This window comes from Anopheles bellator, chromosome 2 (genome assembly GCF_943735745.2).
Source record: "Anopheles bellator chromosome 2, idAnoBellAS_SP24_06.2, whole genome shotgun sequence".
NCBI classification, from domain to species: domain Eukaryota; kingdom Metazoa; phylum Arthropoda; class Insecta; order Diptera; family Culicidae; genus Anopheles; species Anopheles bellator.
This window is the reverse complement of record NC_071286.1, coordinates 67,535,406-67,555,364: the sequence shown is the minus strand read 5'-3', so window position 1 is coordinate 67,555,364 and position 19,959 is coordinate 67,535,406. Positions and strand designations below refer to the sequence as shown.

The 19,959-nt window shown below is 50.6% G+C and overlaps 1 protein-coding gene across 1 annotated transcript in view; it reads right to left on the bottom strand.

Annotated features, from left to right (window-relative positions):
* LOC131207912 (protein Shroom) overlaps positions 1 to 19,959 on the bottom strand; it is a 156,488-nt gene that overhangs the window by 11,708 nt on the left and 124,821 nt on the right. The window contains exon 7 of the mRNA XM_058200548.1: positions 843 to 1,112. Within this exon, the coding sequence (XP_058056531.1) occupies positions 843 to 1,112 (270 nt within the window). The remainder of the gene's footprint in view (positions 1 to 842; positions 1,113 to 19,959) is intronic.

Here is a 19,959-nt window from a genome sequence, read left to right as displayed (position 1 = left end):
ATCATCAACTGTTGAGGAATCAACACCTGAACCGTCAACCGAAGAGCAGTCGACTACCGAGGAATCAACGGCTGAGCCTTCAACAGAGGAATCATCAACTGTTGAGGAATCAACACCTGAACCGTCAACCGAAGAGCCATCGACTACCGAGGAATCAACGGCTGAGCCTTCAACAGAGGCATCAACAGCCAAATCATCGACAGAAGGTATCACCGAAATTGAAGAATCTACCACCTTGTCGTCAACTGAGTCTTCAACATCCACGCATTGGACAACGGATTCGTCGACGACAACTTCTATGAGTACTACAAATGCCCCTGTGTCCGGTGCACAAATCGTAGAAGGAATTAGCAAGGCATTGGACAACATTTCCAGCATTTTCGAAAAATTGGCCGATTTGTTTAAGTCATTCACAAACAGTAGTTAACCGGCGAAACCTAGAGGAAAGTAGCGTCCTGAAACGCTGTCGCGTAGAATTCACGGTAGCGCATCACGATTGTTTAAATATTTATTACCGTTAAGTAAGTTGTAATAAAAAAGTATGAACGTGGAATATTAACTGTTGTGAAATTGTAACCAAATTCCCAGTGAAATAAGCTTTATATAAGAGTTAAAAATAAAAATGCATTTCAAACAGCAGTGTTAGTCATCAGGCAACAATGATTTAAAGCACACACAAAATCTTGCAATCGTCACACTACGAGAGCTCACACAAAAAAGCTTGGCACAGTATTGGATGCCATCCGGTGCAGTGGCCAGCGCAAAAGCAATCCCGCATTAGGAGCCGAGCGGAGCGAACACAGCACACACGGCAAACGGAGACACACACGCTTGCAACTTACGTCAGCGCCAGAGTCCTTTTTCGAAAAGGAAACGGAAGCTTTGGACTGACCACCTCCAGCCAGTGGCGTGGCAGCGATTGGCTGGATTGGGAGGACGACGATGCGACCGATGAGCCTCCGTGGCTACCGTCGCCGTCACTGTTGACCTCGCCACCACCTTGGCGACAGTTGAGCGAGTACAGCGAGGCGGTGGTGCGCCTCTCAACTGTGTCTACGGCATCACCGCTGGAAGGACTGACGTGGTAGATGTGGTAGTCCTTGCTCGTGCAGCTGGAATTGCGGGTGGTGCGTGCATTTCAGGGTGTGCGTGTTGCAGTACCGGTTGTTGCATGAGATTGTGTAATGCGTTATGTTGGAATGAGATGATGTGTAGGTGCCAAGCGTTCAATTCAAGAGAAGGTATAAAAGAAAAGGAACACATTAGGGAACCGCGAGCAAATGATCGTATTTTTATGCAAACTTAACCGCAGAATGGCGAACGAATTTCAATGCAAACGAAACGGATTGACGCATGAAGCTAATTCCGGTTCAAGTGTGGGCCCCTTGAAAACCCATGTCTGTTCTGTGTTACGTGATCGCCCTACGATCGATCGCCAATTGAGTAGCGCACTTGTGAAAATGAGCTACAGTAGGCCCATTTTCAATGGGCAGAAAGAAGGCATACTCTACAGGGACTTTTGATTCGGCAGCCTCCCGATCGGTCGATGCCAACCTCTCGGAGGTCACCGCACGGCAACCCCGACGGGGTGTGTTTGGTTTAGGATTTGTTTACCTTTCGAAATATGCTTGGCCTCCGCGGCCCTCGCCCAAAATACAGCTGCAGCAGAGAGAGAGAGACTGCCCGCAGATCAAACTGACCTCGTTAACAACCTTCAAGGCAACGGCCCCGGAGTGAGTGTATCGAGGCCCAGTGAACAATTTTGAGAGCCAGAGGCTGCCCCTCTGCCTGCGACGCGGCGGAGGAAGGCTGAGACGAGTGAGATCGAACGCCCCTCTGCCTGCGACGAGGCCGAGGGAGGGCGATCTCGCAGCGTACGAAGTGAGCATGAGACGCGTTCGTTGGTTGCCGGGGAAAGAACGGAAGGAATCCCCGTGAGTTTTCAAATCCCCGTGAGTTTGCAGGTCGAAGACGAACGTTGGAGAGAAAGAAAAAGGAATAGAAATAACAGAGACAGCGAGATCGTGGCAAACTCCCGAAGTACCGAGGGTCCGACAGTCTCTCTTTAAGTTTTGGTGAATCGGGACGAAAACTCTGCCTCTGTTTTTTCTAAGTGCCAAGTGTAAAGTACCAAGTGCTTGTGCTTCTCTGTCGATCACGGGTGATCCTGATAGAAATAATCCAGGTAAGTTTATTGGACAGTATTCAGTGACAACCAAATAATGTTGAAATGTTTTCGCTTTACTCGTTTCAGATGTCCAATCAGATGTCCAGATGGGATGCAAAGGATACGATGCAATGCATTTTTCTAAGGCGCCGAAAGCAGCTACGCACCAAATTGTGAACCGCTAGTGCAGAGAGAAGAGTGTATGCGAAAAAAGAGAGAGAAAATATATCGAAATGTACCGCCCAAATACGAACTGTTTCATTTTGGTTAGGGGGAATATGGGAGAAAGAAAACGAAAAAAGCGAGAGAACACACAGGTGAGAGACAGGGGGCCGCTCGGTGAGAGAATTTAAACGGCTCCTCACTCCATGGACCTTTCGGCTCCTCACAGCGATTCTTTCATATAACGCTATATGGGGGAAGGTATTCGAGACAGCCGTTCGGAACCGAATGAGGACCGGATGAGGATTGGATTTTTTGGTGAGAAGAGAGAAAATGTTCACTGGGGGGTAAGTATTCGGAAGTGTTTTTCCTGCCTCAACACAATTCGCGCCCGGGCTCCTCTGCTTCTGCTGGTTGTTTGTTTGGTTTGGTCGCCTTCTCCGAAAGCGTGGCGTTGGTTTGTTTGATTTGCGCACCAATGCCACCAACCAATGCGCGTCTACCGAGGTCTGGGGGCCCCTTTTCTAAACAAACGATTGGGGATTGGAACCGTCGGTCGGTGTGGTGTGTGGAAATGGAGTAAGTTCTCGAGTCGTAACCTCCGTAGCGAGACGTAGCGGGACTTGGGAAACTTTGTCGTGCCCTTTGATGGTGACGCCGAGGTGCGAAGTCGGAGGCTTTGAAGAGCGAGAGCCTGTGTGCCCCGAGACCCCCGCGTGAAGTCCAGATCGACCGCGAAATGGTCGCTGAACGTTGGAATTGGAAAAGGAAGGGAAATTTTCCCACCGATCGGAGGGTGAGATTTTACGTCGCAGCGCGCCGGAAGTAACGAGACTGCCCAGCGACATCAAAAGCCACCCGGTGCCAGGACAACCAATTCCGCTTATCTTTACGGTCAATCGGTCGCCGCCATCGTCATTATCGCGGCGTGCGCGGCGTTTTCACGCGTGATGACCCGACGCGTCCAAGATGGTCGGCTGAAGTTGGTGTCGCAGTCGGAGGACCCTGGGGCGGATTAAGCCGATCGTACACCCCGGGACAGCCGGGCCAATGATTGGTCCCGAGGCCCGAGACTGCAGTGACAGTAAAACGTCGAAGCGCAACCATCCGACCGCTGGCTCCGGATCGAGTCCTCAGGTCGCCGTCGGCTGGCAAAAGTGTCGCGGGGTCGTCTGTCGTCGTATGTCAAAACGTGGCCCGAGGCACCTCCGCGGAGTTGCCTGTTGGATTCAGAGCTCTTCAAGAGGACAGCTGGCCGTAAATCACTACAAATCGGTCACTAATTTGTGGCCGAACGGGCGAACCGGCGGTTTTCAAACGTGGCCCGCGGCTATGGCCGTGGCCACTAAGATTACTGACGCGCGCTGATTGGTCGCCTCGAGCCGTTACCTTGAGCGAGTTTCATCCGTCGGAGGCCGGAGGAAGATCTAAACCGACCTTTTTGGCAAAGGAAGCGTCAGACGGCAGGACGGCTTCATTTTGCGTTTTCACGCGCTGATCAAAAGAATGGAATAAGGGCGATAAGATGCGGTTCCTAGTCCGTTCTGTTCGGACATCCCCGGAGGGCTGTGCCTTGCCGTTCTGCCCATTATTCTGGTCAATGTCGTTCGGTTTTGCGGTTAACATTCACCGAGGTCCGGGTACCGTACACATATTCTAGAGATTGCAATCCACGCCAATCCACACCGCAGTGAGCTGCGTTCTTCCCGAGCTCCGATTCTTGGCCCCGCCGATTCTAGAAGTCGAGGGCAGCGAGCGGGATGATTTAGGGTCCTCACGTATGGTCCGGGCCGAGCCGCAAACGATCGTGACCGGTTAATGGGATTATGCTCCTGCTGCTGCTGCTGCTACCGCCCCACCATATGGCGAGCTGCCTGCCAATACGCGGTCACGCACATCCCCACACAACAATGTTGCCTTTCTAATGGTTCAAGAATCGGTCCAACCGGTCCGAGGCTACGGATCTCGATATGGTGCACACACGCTGGAGCGATGAGTTTCCGCAGGCGGGCAGGCAGCGCGGCACATGGTAATTACACGCATGGCTTTGGAGCCCCCCCTCCACCTCAGATCCGATGCTGGCCAACATACCAGTGCGCGGGATGAGAAGAAGCAAACCGGGGACCGGTGTGTGTGAGAAATAATCAATTAGTGGTGATTGATTTTTTGTGGCTGCCGCTAAATGTTAAATTCAATTACGAACGATCGGGGCGATCGGGTTTTATGGTGGGGTTGCAATCGGTCCAATCGGTTATGATCGCGTTTTTGGACGAAAGGTCAAACGCCATCGGGCGCCCCAGACTAGCATAGGAGCATCACGATCAGCATGGAGCGATGATCGATGCCGAGGCGAAGGTGTAAATTGGTAGCTCCTCGCGCGAAACCGTTCACCGGTACGCCTACAACAAACAGTGCTCGGTGAAGATCGTTCTGCACACTTCATTCGCACTTCATTCGACACACTGCGTCGGTGATTACTAGCCTGGTTTGCGCTTTAGCCACATATGGCCACAATGAAGACTACGGGCAGCAGCGCTCCAAACAACGCGAAGCGAATCGAGGGCGCACCGTGGTGGCCCACAGGAGCCATTAGAAAACAGCGGCCCCCGACGTTTTGGGGGGGCGCTTCAGGGTTTACTGTGTTAATCTCCCCTTCAAGTGTCACATTCAAGGCACGACTTTTGAGACGGTTCGAGAGGCAGAAATAGCGACCGGGGCCAGGTCGGCTCTGACGGAGGCGCTATAAACCGCTTGTGGTGACCTTTCGTGGTACCCGTCCCGACCCACCCATCCGAACCGAACTCCGATCCGATCTTCGCCACCAGCACCTCTGGAGGTCTCCGGCCAGAAAGGGAAAACCGTTAAGGCGTGGTTTGTCACGCAGAGCGTTCCGGAGCGGCGGCAAGCTGGAACCGATCTCGCCCTCGGTGATCTATTTAGCATCGTCCCCAAAGGGGCGACGGGCCGTTCCGCCACATTCCGGTTCCACAAATGTCAACGACGCCGCTGGTGAGGGTTAGCCGGTTGGAAGTGATATCGTAGCCCGTTCGTTCGCCACCGTTAATTGGTCACCCTCCAAACGCGGCGAAATTATGACGGATGGCTTTATTGTACGTTGAGCCGCCAGATCGGATTTGGATCCACTAAGACCATTTGGGACAAATTTTTAAGACCAAACACTTTTGTCATCCTTTGAGTCTAGCAATGCGCATGATGTCATCGGAGGTCCCAAAAATCTGTCGATTCGGGACGACATTGCACAACAGTATGTGCTGAGGGGTTTTTGTACAAAAATGCATTGAATTCATTTCTGATTTTAATTTAATTTAATATGTGGATACCATGTAAGTACATTTTATACAGCAACTAGCAGGCCCGGCGAACTTTGTTCCGCCCCAAAGGCAATTAGTAAGCAGGTTTTGGATTTTATGTAGTAAATATTTTTTATTATGATTAGCTTTCCTTTTTGTTCAGTTCAGCACCTTATGATACACTACATTTTTGGTTTTATTATCAGGAGCAAAAATTCCCGATACCGGCGTGCCAGAGGGAGTTGGCGCGGGACCAACAACCCCGTCCGTAAAAGAAAACCCTTACAGAAAGCATCAGAGATTAACATTGTCTCTGGTTCAGGCTAAGAGCGCTCAGCGTTTGTTGCCCAATAAGAAGAAGAAGAAACATAATACGTAGGAATAACTATAATAAGTTATTCTTCCACTATACTGTGTGTTAGTAAAAAAAATAAATAAATACCTTGAATGTCGGATTAAATCCTCGTTCATTGATAATCTTTGCCCAAAATGACGTCATTTGGAAACAGCCATTGTAATTTCGAATGTTTTCCAGAAAATGACGTGATTCGGGAGTTTCGCCACGAAGCAATGATTCCATTGGTTCTGGTGGCGGAGTCAGTGAAGGCAATTTAACTTTTCCGCTGAGGCAGCACAATCCGGCCGTTTCTCCGGAAAATTTCAACGCATCACACTTATCACAATGAACGTTCATTGGCCCAATGCGAACGCTCTTATGCTCGCTGTACTTAGCGATGCAATTGTATCGAAACGCTGCCCGATACAAATCTGCTTCTTCTTCTGCAACAAAAACTGAGCGAATATTCAAATCGGCATCTTGTCGAAAATTATCTACTTGTGCGTTTCTATTTTTCGCTCGCCGATTTCTGTTTGCCAACCGAGTCCTTTCGCGAGCAATTTCTTTTTGTTCTTCAGTCATTTCATTCGCAACACTTCGCATAGTTTTTGCATTACGGCTTTGTCGGGAAAGATTCGACCGTCTTGGTGGCGGCATTGTTAAGGAAATGTATGAGGCACTTGTTATTCACTGTCCGGTATATCACGATACTACGCTGTGTTCGCGGGTTACTTCAATACATTTTGACAGTTATAAAAACGACAGCTAAGTAACAATAAAAAATTTCCAAATGTTCGAGAATGTGCGAGAGAGACTGTCAAATCGTCAAAGTAATCGCACGAAAGAGACTCGCGAGAACATACGAAAGAGAGAGACTCGCTGTAAACTCGCTCAACCTTTGCTCGTAGTGACGCTCTCTGTCTGGCCTTTCTCGAGAAGGGAATGAAAACACGCGGTCGTGAGAGAGGGGTGGGGGGGCTTATTTTTGCTTGGGAGGAGGAGACGCTGCATTAGCGAGAAAGAGAGGCCAATAGTTATTTGCTGTTGCGCGCTTTGTCTGCCGCGCTTGCTTGGGGTGAGGGAACGCTGCTTTAGCGAGAAAGAGAAGCCAACAATTGTTTGCTGTTACGCACTCTGTCTGTCTCGTTTCAGTACGAAGAAAAATCATTGTGCAGATTTATTGTGACACGGTCGGAATATAAAAAGTATCCTAAAGCCTTCCTTGGGTTCTAAGCTACCTCCACACCAATTTTCAGCCAGATCGGTTCAGTCGTTCTTGAGTTATGAATTGTGTAACCTTTAGGCGACTTTCTTTTATATATATAGATATGATAAGTAAAAATCCACAGGCAATCAGTCGATTGAGATTCATTGCCTTACCAAAAACATCGCAAAAGCGTCGTGACTGTGCGATGTTTTAGATGTAAACAGAACAAGTCACGAAAAGTTGTGAAACACATTGATGCCAATGCAACATTCAACTACTCAAAAAAGTCCGATTAAAGTCTGAGAAAAAAAAAGAAAATCCCCGGAGTACCTAAGCGAAGTTCGAATTCACTTAACGAAACAATTGTCGGTGCAAGGAACGGTTCGCTGAGCACTCTCGGCAGCACTCAATATTGATCCTTTCCATACCGTGACCATTACAGAAAACCCTTGCACAACTTGCCGAGCCCCCTCCTCGTGCGTTTCACGATTCTCGACCTCGACCTGAGAGACCGTCGCGCAGTGTCACCCTGTCCTGTAGCAAAAGCCAATTTACTGGCTCTGGCGGTGGGAAGTAGTAAAAGTATTCGTGAGACCCACACACATGGGGGTTTCAATTTCAGCCGTTTTTAAATCGGATCATCATCAACTCAGGCCGCCTCAGGAACGAGGATTATTACTGAGCGCGCCACCGACGATGATCATCATGGGTTTTTCGTGGCAGCCAGACGTGAACGCCGGCTTTAGGATACCTAGCGGCGACTAAAGTCGTGAGCTATGCTCGCGGTGTCTCGCATGACCGAGGGATGAAATATTAAGTCCATAATTATTGATGTGTCCCGCTTTGTTGGCCGCTTGCGCGATGCGGTTGTGAAAAAGCGCAACCGAAAAATCGGCTAAAGATTGCCCGGATGGGAACGGGATCCGGGAATTAGATAATTAAAAAGGCGACTCCGACCGACCGACAAACAAACGAGCGTGCGCGTGAAAGGACAGCTTGTGGAGCCAATTTGTACTGTTTTTTTTTTTTAGAGGACAAGTCGTTGAGGAGATTGACGCCTCACGCGATGAGATGGGCCGCGTTATGATGTGGAAAGTGAAAGATCTCGACCGACGTGACCGGCGTGCGATCGTCTTCGCCCTGCGGTGGTGCACATAACAAAGTGCAACCTTCAGAGACCACAGAGACCAGATCACGATCAGTGTGGCCGACCAGCAGATATTCGCTTCAGCAGCGACCAGGATGTGCGGATCACCCGCACCAGCAGCAGCAGTGGTCTTTGTAGTGGTCTTCTGGTCCTGGTGATGCGCAATAGGTGCCCCTCCCCCCCCGGGGCTAATTGTTAGATTGACACCATCTCGATTCGCCCGTTTATTGATTAATTGCTTATTTAAAGCGAGTGCGCCCGGCTCGCTGTCACTCGCGGGGGTCCAGGAGAATGGTCGCCGCGAGTGTGGCAATAAAATGAGCCATAAAACGTAAAACAAAACGACGCCAACGACGGCCACGGAGTGTGATGGTGGAGTTTCCGGAACTCGAGCACCACTGATGACCACCACCGCGCTGTGTTCGGTTCAACGCCTCACCGGCCAGCAGATGGGCATTGTTTTGACGGACGGGATGCAATTTGAATTGTAAATTCTCTTCCCCAACAGCCTTTCGAATGCAAGTGAAACGGCCTTTCGAGTCGAGCCGAGAGAAAGAGAGAGAGAGAGAGCAAGACAGGGAGCATACGTTTCACTCGCCACACGATGGGTGGGTGATTTCTCATCTCTCCCGCTGATTATGCATTCAGCATGCGACCGAGTCGCGACCATCCGTCACGGAATCGACCGGGACCGACGGACGGTGTGGTGTCAAACGCATTGGCGATTGGGTTCGGTGGTCTCCGGCACCGGACAACGACGACTTAATTTCGCGAGGTCCCAACCCGAGCCTGCTCTGCGTTCCGGTCAACAACTGGGCTCCGGTTGCGTTGATAATCGTGAACGTGAAACAATCGTAATGCGAATGCAAAACCCACAGCAGCCCAAACATGGCCGAGCCGAGATGTATTCAATATTTATGCCCAGGTCCGCCGCCAACATCGGCGGTCCGTCCGGTGCGTGGCACTAAATCACTCTTCAGGTTTCTTGATTGGCAGGCGGCGCTGCCACCGAAATAAAGACACTTTTTCGAGCGATTGAACCACTGGCGATGCGTTTTTGTAGTTCGTGGCCGCTTTTTCGGGTCCGCACGCGCTTCTCGAACTCGAAACTTTCATTTTTCGCACGACCACAGAGGCTCCAACTTTTCCAAACGCCTGAAATGTTTCTCACGTCACACCATCAACGGAGGTCCCGATCGGAGCGGGTCACGGGAGGGGGCGCGAAATGTCACATGGTGGCCATCGCGGCCCGTCACGGTTTCATGCGAGATCTGAATCGTCTGCCTCCTCTGAAAGGCCTGTTGCTGCGGCGACGGTCCTTACGTATGTATGCGGGCCTCCCTTTGCGCCGGACTGCAGCGGACTGTCTCAGAGCAGGGCCACATTCCTGGCCACCCCCTGCACCCCCTCCGGCTCGGCAATGGACGAACGCATCCGCATCCATACGTCTTGGTGCCCGGGCGCGTTCGATGCCATCTTCCGGTAGAAAGTAAAAGCATCGATCGTCTGCAAGATCGATCGACGGCACAGAGACACACCGGGCGGCGGGCGGGCCAGGAGCAGCACCAGCAGCAGCCCACAATCGGTTCCAATCTGCATCGTAAATTAGTAAGATTTATCGATCGTGGCTCGGTGTTTCTGGACACGCTCTGCGCCGCCGCCGCTATGATGGTGGCGTGGCGTGGAAGAGATGGTTGGAATTCTTGCGTTCGCGGGACCTCTTGCGTCACACGCAGTGCGCGGGGCGGAGGAGCTCGATGTCATCGCAGTGTCGGTGCCGGTTGCCGGGTGGTCATGTGTGGCGGTGCTAAGCCAGTAAATAAAAGTGCAACAAGCTAAACGTTTGTCTCGGCATTTCCTGCCGCAGCAGCAGCCGCCGCGGCTCATCAGTAACGCTACTGGTGCAGGCGCTATCCGTGGTGGCGTTGGCGTGTGAAAAAGCGTGTCAAAGGCCAGTGGCCCTACGACTAGGTCCAGTGCAAGAGTTCTTGCTGCAGACGTTTTTGTTTTTGGCGAAGAAAACTAAGCGCAAGGCATCTTTTTAATATTTAGTAGTGGTCTGCGCTATGCTTTGTTTGAAGACTAGCTCAGGAAGGTGAAATAACCATAAAATAGAATGTAGTATGATTCCATAAGATTGTCAATCTATATTATAAAAATGAAGGGATTTTTCATTATTTAATAACATTTGAATGCCCTGATTGATTATTTGCGGAGAGACTATCTGTTACAGGGCCGTTGAACGGTTGTAGGAACGGATAAGTAAGTTAAACATTTAAAGAAGTTGGTATAAAAATTTTAAACTATTTCATATTTTAATTTGGCTTATAAAATCAATAACTAGCGAATCCAATTCAAATTACTATGTTTCAATTCTCTTCAAAGTAAGCCTTTTCTGAGGTAATAGAAGAAGCGCGTGCGGATCTCTATCCGCATGCGTCAATCTTTTTTCCTACTATCCGCAAGTTTTTATTTTATTGGTAATATTTTATCTATTTTTTATATAACAGTTTTTCTACATGTTAGAATAAACGTAGTCGTATTAGCGTCAAATTCAACTTTGGCATTCAACGTTACCGTACTGTCAGAGTTCTAACAGAGGCTTTTCGCTGGAAGGATTAAGATGATGAAGGATGACCTACAGACGAACCACTTAAGTTTTATAGACTGCGACACGGATTGACTTTACAGCTCTTCTTTCGATTTTTGCTTTTTTCAATTGACCTAAATTGCCATTTTCATCGTCAACCATATTTGCGAATTATTTTGACATTTGTAATAGAGTGTCTGACCCAAAACCTTCTTCAAAAAGACGCTTTTCAGAAGCTAAATCATCCCCCAGCTATTTTCGCTTTCTACCCGATGCACCATCAAACGTTGCATCCCGATCGGCACGAAGTCGTTTTCCCGGACCCCATTTTGTTTCTCGCTCGATAGTAAATAGTGTCACGTACACCCAAGATAAGCCCTCTTCTCTACCCGGTGGCACATTTTAATTACTTTCAATAAAATTTACACACCTTACACACACCATAATCGGACATGCTTTAGTGCCGTAACTAATGCCAAAGCGGATGCGAAAGCATCGCGGAACCGACCGGGGCGGCGGCGCGGATCATCGATCGTCGAATGCGGATGTCGCATCGGCCCTCGGGACGGGTCGGCATGTGGTGTCTTCCTCCTTTTATGCTCACGGGCCGCCGGGTCTCACCCATGTCCACCCATGTGTCCATCACGCGAAAGGTGATGCCCGTTGGGGGCTAGATCAGTGGTAAGATAAGCCCACCAAGCTTCGGGGGTTGTAATTGCCTTCCTGTTCGAGGGTGATTTAAAAATGGCGTACTCACGGTTCAAGAAGTAAAGTACTATTCGGATCTTTATCCCATTTGCCTAGTTTCGACCACACACTCGCTGAGTTCGACCTGGCCGCCTTGGCAAGCGTTCTGAACCTTCGCGGCGTAGGTCTAGCTAATTGAACCATTCCGTGGTACGCGGAACGGTAGCACAACCCCAGCTTACGGTTAATGTGCTGTAAGCAGGGCCCTGCTACCAGGGCCACTGAAGGTCATCGAGAGGAAAGATGCCATCGCAAGGAGTAACCAATAACCTGACGCTGGCCGTTCGGATACCAGGCGAACGGTACATGCCGGCGTATCGCATGATCTCGCACGGCCCCCCTATAGGAGTGCACCTGCACCGCAGTGCATATGGAAATTGCATAATAGTGTGGTGGGTGGTGATCGAATGATTTTCTTCGGTGGTCCCCAGACCCGGATCGCTCTGGTCAGAGCACGAAACCGGCCCCATACCGATCGGGTCAAGCGCTGGGCTTAGTGCACGAAGAAATCGGAAGGATTTCCTTTCGAATCGAAGCAGCATGTTTGGTCAGGAATTTCAAACGGTCCCACTCTCGATCTCCGGGCGCCCGTAAGAGTTGGGCCTCGTTCCGATTTTCCGAAAGGTGTCCACCGGGCCCATGTGTTGGCGGACATTTAAGCTGATTACTCTACCCTTTTTGCACACGCGAACGATAATGCTCAAACATCAACAAGCTCCCAATCACCGCATCAGCAGCATCATCATCATCATCATAGCCATCATCGTTACACACTATCGAGGAGAGCTCTGTCTAGGCTGGCGAGCCGCTTTTCGCCGGAAAGCCGTCCAGTCCACGGTCCCTGCAGACGACGGAAATATGGATCCAATCCGATGGCGTTAATTTTCCCGACCGAACCAGCGGGCAGCTCGAGTGATAAACCCGCCATCGCCAGCCCCTTAACCGATTTGCGTGTTGCGTGAGCAATAATCGGCGCGCGCTGTGGGTGCACCAGGCTGCAGTCCGGGCGCATCGAGCAGCAATCAAGCGAGACCGCCTCGTTGGTTGCTCGGCGAGTGACGTAAAAACGGAGACCCCTCCGTACAGGCGCACATCAGTGCACGTCCCGGGGATTTGCACGATGACGACGACGACACACGAGTGACACTTTGGTAATGAGACCGGGACCGCGATTCGGTAACAACGACGGCAGCCGGCGGCACATCAACATCTTCGGGTGCAGAACATGCGCCGGAGTCGCGTCCTGTCGGCGGTAAACGGTCGGTTGATTTGTGACAGAAAATTAACTTATTATTACGTGGCACGACGGACGTAGGGGTCTCACTCCGAATATGATGTGAGAATGACAATTTTTATCCGAGAGGCTTATCATTAGCGCCGGGGATCCGTTCGCGTAATTTTATTACGCAAGCACGGCCACGTAAGTAACTACTCAACGGGCTCTCCCAGGGCTTGATCACTTTATCTTTAACTTTCATCCTGCCACACACACTGGCCCCAATGAGCGCCTTGGGTCGTGTTAGAATCACGGCGAATGCTTCTTTAGTAGGTAAGAAACTATTAAAATGGCAACGGGGAGACCAGGGTTCAAATGGAACGACATTTACCAAATGCCATCGTGGCACAGTGCGCCCTCCCAATTTACATATCCTAACACCAAGGCAAAAACTGCAAACTACTAGTGGCCCATTACCTTTTTGTCCTTACCGGGGCAAGAGTTTTCCATTTTAAACAAATAACAAATTCTTCGAACGATAACTGAAACTAATTTGCATGGAAAGTGAGTTTCACTCCTCGGCAAGAGCGCGAAAAGGTGGGTTCCGCCGGCAACCAGCTCCGGGTGATGCTCCGGCTTCCTTACTTTGTCCGGTGACACTCGCTTTCGATGGCCGAGCATTATCATGCGATGCGATGCTGCTACTATGTAGCGAACTATGCGGAGGCTGCCCTCAAACACGCTATGTAATCAGCTCGATATCTCCTCCATCCCGGCACGGCCTATGTGACATCGGGCGAGAGGGAGCCTTTGACGTTACGCCGACGTTTCACGGGCGGAGGCCCTTTTAGCTCGATTAACATCTCAATGAGTGCAGTGCCGGGGGTTCAATTTCCTATGCGGCTACGGCTCATCTTAAGCGCACCGTTTATTGTGCGAACAGCTCTTTCGACTGACGATCGGCAGCCATCGGCCGATCATGCTGCTAGGAAGAAAATGCTAATTTTCACCGCACCCAGCAGAGTCGTGTACTCTCTCTCTCCGTCTTATCGTCCGCCGTGAACAGTTTGCACAACTGGCACAACTGGCCATTTTGCTTGGAAAATAGGCGCATTAGCGTATGGCGGAGCCTGATAAGGGCTCCGGTCTGGACGGATTGCTTTCCAGTCCTTCGAAGAGCGCCCCGGGCGAGGTTTGGCTGCGCTTCTATGAAGAGCATGATCTTCTCCGTAAGCGATTCTCACGATCCTTCGACACGACGCAGTCAGCGCGGCGAGCTGCGATGGGTGTCGCTTTAAGGAAGGCTATCGAAAGCAGTGGACACAGTATCCACCGACAAGCTGTGTTCTGTCTCGTTCGCCCTCAGGGCTTTTGGGTAAGAGAGAAGTGAGTAAATCCCTTTCGTCCGTCCTGCAGTCCGTTGCTCAGAGGGCAGCTTTGCGGTGGCCTTCATTAGTGCAACCGCAAGCTCGAGCCTCAGACCGTTGCCGTATGCAGATCATTAAAAAGTTTATCACCAGCCGAACCTGATTGCTCGCGGCCGATCTGTGCCGACGCCGACCGAATTTGTCCGAAAAAGTACAGCCCGCGATACGAGAATTAATTTATGGACATCAGCGGTCGTTAAGTTAATAATTTTCATGATTCAATCCGAGCGTCCCGCTCCAACTGGGGCACCGTTTTACGATCTTACCGACCCCCTAGGTTTAAGTAGCCGGTGCGGCTTACCGTTTTATGGCTCTCGAGCGTCTTAAATATTTTTGATTAATTTTTGGAACACACAACGCGATTGCTTTAGAACCGATGCTTTACTAATATTTTCATTCCCCCCGGGGGGCGCCATCACTCATCAGCGATCGGAACAAGATATCCGTTTTTTATTGGTCCCGCTCTTGATTAAGCATTGATTGTGGTGCGCGTTCGCGCAATGATTGGAAACAGATGACAGCACCATTCAGTGTCGTCATCGTTCCCCTGTCCACGTTCCACCACTGACGTCCGATGATTTGATGATTTTGCGCGCAAATTACTTCATCACAAAATTATTTATAGAACCTTGCGGTGAGCCGGCCGTTTTGCTTCTTCGCTGGCGATGCCGATGCCAATTGTCTGATGACTGGGGGCCAGTAATTGTGGAGAATCGTAAGCCGCTTAAATGACGGAGCATCAGAACAGGTTCTGGCGTCTAGAGCAGCAATTGCACACCAATTCCAATTGCAAATCGCGACGACACCCGGCCGTCGGTCCGGTGGAGCATCGGGCGTCTCGCGAATAATGGCGCGAAATGCTCGACACTCCTGGCCTCGGAATGTATGCTCCAGCTCCTCGCAGGAGCCTCACCGAAGGTGTGCGGCCCCTACTAGACACCTCACCTTGCCGCCTGAATGGGGAAGGAATTTTTGCTCATTTTATGGCCGTCGTTGCCATCAAACATTTCATTATGATTTATGGTGCACATCGTGGCGGCGGCGGCGGCGGCCGCAGACGACATAGGCCTGTGTGCGTGTCTGAGTGTGTCTACGCTCGCGATCTTCCCGATCCGCGTCTCTCGCCCGTTCGTTCTGACCTTCCTTGTCCGCGGAGGCGAGAAAATAATCGTCTTATTATTTTTATGATTCGTATGATTCGCATCGTAATTGGGAAAAGAATGCGGAATGCAGGAAGCTACTCCTTGACGCGGTGACGATCGGCAGGTTCGAAAATATGTGGTGCACACGGAGACAGGCGACGGCGCCCGATCGGAATGTTAACTGCTTAATTGCTTAATTTCTTACTTATTCGAGTCCCACTAACGGCAAGATCTCAGCTCGGGCCTTGAAGATCGTTGGGCGGCAGAAATGACCTTTTTCTGCTCGAACAGGCGCTGTCCTTTTCGGGTCCAAGGTCACCGAAGACGTGACGTGTGCCGCCGACCGATTTAACGGGAGTTTAATGCGTCAATTGATTTGATGAGCTTTAAACGTTTTCGAGCCAAGCGAACGAGTATATTAATTGCCAAATTGTTTTTCCATCACGTGGATGGTTAAGTGGACTGAACGTTCGTCGTCCCCTCGTGAAGTTTTTGAACATTTTTTGAAACTTTTAACTCTAGCGTTGATATTTATTTTCCAGCGAGCAACGTTACAAGCTGAATGTAGAAAACAAATTGATTCGTACGCCCAGCACCGATCGTCGGTGGGAGATAAACTGCGTAACGGCCATTTGCCGTGCTTAGCACCATCTGGTCGTTAATTTATAAGACCCCAAGCCTCACCCAAGTCTCAACACTCTGCAACGCCTTATCCTTCCATCTTTCGTTCCAATTTCTTCCCGTGGAGTAATGGTCGATCCCTAGGGAACTTCTCCAGCTCCCGGGTCCGATGAAATGGTTCTGGGGCGGTTGAATGAATTTTCCTAGAATTAATTTAGCACACAAGAACCGGCCGGCTGTATGTCGCCGTAATATCGACTATTGGCATCTCCTAACGATCCCGGGAGGCATTCCAACGGAATGGTAACGGGTTTTGTTGCCATCCACACAACCCCCACGAATCTCCGATTTGCGCGAACCGTCCGACCTTTCTCAGGCGTTTTTATTATTTTCTTGTACAGTTCACCCGAATGGCTTTATGCCTCGATTCTGGATCGATCTTACCGCCGGGCAGGACCTTTGCGTTGCCCTTTAATTAGTAGCTCTTGGCCCCGATATTAGATAGGGTTCGATTCGCGCCCTCTACAGCCTCAGCCGAGCAACACCTTTCTTCTGGGGTAAAACCGAGTGCATATAGTGAACTCGATGCTTTGCATAGAACACCGCGCGAGAATAAACCCGGAACAGGCGGATCATGCGCGGTAGCGTGCAGTTAGCGTGTCGGCAAGATTGCTGATCTCCACATGCCTCTGCCGCCGTTCAGTTGGACAGAACACAAGTCGAAGTTCTACCGGCTTATCATCAGCGTCTTGGGTAGTGTGTGCGGTAATTTAAGGTCCAACGCTGGATCCTCCCCCGGGACTGCATTCCGCCAGCAACTCGCAAGTACTATTCGCCCGCAATTATTTTCTCGTTTGTGCGCAAAGGTCTGCCACACCCACCCGGTCGAGTGGTGGAGAGTCCGTAAGACACGGTATCGATGGCGATCACAGATCTGAGGATGATCGCGAAACGACTTTAGAAGACGGAGCATCTCGCGGCGGAAAAAACCCACATAATTAACGCTTCTTGACAAGCGAGAGAAGTGACGAAGTCCCACGGAGCCTCCCGGGGTGGGGAAGATAATGCTTTGTTGGCTGACGGTACAGATACGAGTAGATGCTGTCGGCTGAGGACACACACCAGACCGGCCATGGTCCACGAAGGGGCCTCAGGTTTCTCCTCCGAAAATTAGCCTTCACTCAGAAGCGCCTGTTTCTGGTTTTACGACTTATGCAACCTTATGGGCCTTGTTTTCGGCGGCTAACGAGTAAAGCAGCCAGTCAGCCAGCCAGCCAGCAGTTTATGGCCAAGTTCCGGCGAACAGTTCATATCACCGGTTGCCAGTGCGGGGATTGTGATGGATTCTTGTCTTCATTTTATCACGCGATCGTGCTCGGTGCTCTATCATGCATTCCGGGAAAGGATCGTAAAAACCCCGGATCGTGTGGCCAGAGTGACAGCAGCCAGCCAGCCAGCGAAACAGGGTAATAAAAGTGAACTCTGGAAATCGCTCGCCCGCTGGAAGAATTGAATTATTAAACCAACGACTGTAAATCGGTCTCCACAGCGCCACCACCACACATTATGCGCGATCGGTTCGGAGTTGGTTTTATGGGCCGTTGACAAAAATACGTTCCGTCGCGAAACGGTTTATGTCACCCGCCCCGAAATGAGACGTGAAAAAATGGATCACCGTAATTCGTATTGTGTCGTATTGTGTGATGACCGAATGACTATTGCACATTTTCTGAAGCATGATCTCTCACTTAAGCTCCTTTACGGACTCGTGACAGTTACGTGTGTGCTTGGGATAATTTAATCATTTCTCCACGCCACGCTGCGAGCGCTAGAAATTGGGGTAGAACCATTACTCTACACGTGGTAAAATGATAAACCCATCGGGTCACCCAACCTCTAGCACTATGCCTAGAGCGTGGCTCAACCACTGCTTATCAGTTTGCATAATGCGCGGTCCGCCGTTTTGTTTCACTCGAGGAGGACACACGATAAAAAAAGAAAACACGGTCACATTTAATGTTGTTTGTTTATAACCCCGTGCCAGCACCGGCACGGTGGACCCCAATCTGGGTCCCAATTTTTGGCGAGACGTGCAAAAGCAACACAACACCGTAAGCGTTACATAAAAGTGTATCGATAAAAATGATGAGGTGACAAACGACCGTTCGGCATGCAAACCCACAGTATGACCCATTTTGGTGGTTGCCGATCGGTTGGACCCCCGACTAATTCGTCGTGACCTTTTGCCTAGCGGCGGTAGCTGCGAGATAGATTGTGCCACTTATCATATCCCCATCGGGCGGTAGAGATAGTAATTACTGCGGACCGGCGGAGTAGCTGCCTTCCAACCACCTCACAGCCGTGACGTTAGCCCCCAACTCGCTTCTCAACTCTCGACACCTCATTTTTCAACGGTAGGTGAAAAGCTTAAAACCAGATGAGCCTGCCATCCACGGGCTCGCCGTTGCCCTCACATTAAAATGCCAATTAACTCAAGGTCACACCGTGAGGGTAATTACCAGACCCAGACGGAAGACGGAGCCGCGCAGGTGATATGGTGCCTCTGGGGGCTCGCAGGACTCGCACTCGCAGCATATTGACAACCTTTTAAAAGAGAGATAAATGCTAAAAAATATGAAGTTTGCTACCGTTCGCCATCGCAATCGATTACTGGGGTCCGCCTGCCACTGGAATTACGACACAGTCGCCGTGGCACTCGCGCGCAGGACTCTGGGGTCAGGCTGAAAGGCCTGCGCGATGGTCATTCTCCGGAGCCATCAGTGGAAGGAAGAACCCGGTATGACATAATGTCGATCCGCGGGCATGACCTCCGCCACAGGGCAACGCGGTTTATTTTATGGGACAACCATAACGAAGAGTCCGGCCGACCAGCCAGCCAGTCGGCTAGTATGCAGATGCGAAGCATTATCGTACAGGGATTCCGGTTGTCACCAGGCGAAAGAAAAGGGACCAAAAGTAATCAGTGATGTGGAGCACCACGGCATTATGCACGGATGCCGAAAACACGGTCCACGGTAATGGCGATCGATCAGAAAACAATTTTTCGCCAAGTAATTGATCGTTCGATCGATCAATAAATTAGCGAAACTGACCTATATTTACCTCACAGCGGGTCGATCGCGACAAGCCACATGGAGCAGAGATGGGGCCAACATAAAAAAAGGCCGCAAGGATGCCAACGCAGAGAAACGCATCGCTAACCGCGAAAGAAAAAAACATGACGATTTTTCGTATGCGTGAGCCTTTCCACTTTTACTGGCTCCCGTTCGGGTCGAAAATGGATACGATGGCCACGCAATGGCCGGCTCGTAAACTTAACAAACAATTAGTTTGATTGCGCACCGACTTATGGTGGACCGGCACGCAAAAGCAGGTCAGCCACCGGCAGAGGCTCGGCAGCATCTCTCCCACAAAGGCGCCATCGAAAGGCGCATCTCGACTCGGGCTGCCACGGCATGAATTTATGAAACGGGTTGCCGGGGTCAACCGGAGGGCTCCCGAGACAGTCAGTCAGTCCTCTTCAATCTTCGAGTGTTCTTGCTGATCGTACCCCACTCACGTTTCAAACATAAGCGCAAGCAATTAGCCGCGGTCTGGCTTCCAAAAACTCATGTTACCGCGCGCATCACCAGCGGCCTCGAAAAGCGAAGATTCTCCGCGTGGCAGCGAGTGCATCCGATTAATTACGGGATGTCATGTCGTTTCAATTTAATATGACACAACCGTCACGAGAAGTAATGGGGGTCCCCGTGCGCCCCTCAGAACGCAGCGCGAACATGGGCCCGCGCATTAAAAGCCCATGAAACGCGATAGTTTATGTGCGTGGAGCGCGTGGCGCTGTCACCGGCGATGAATTTATCGAGC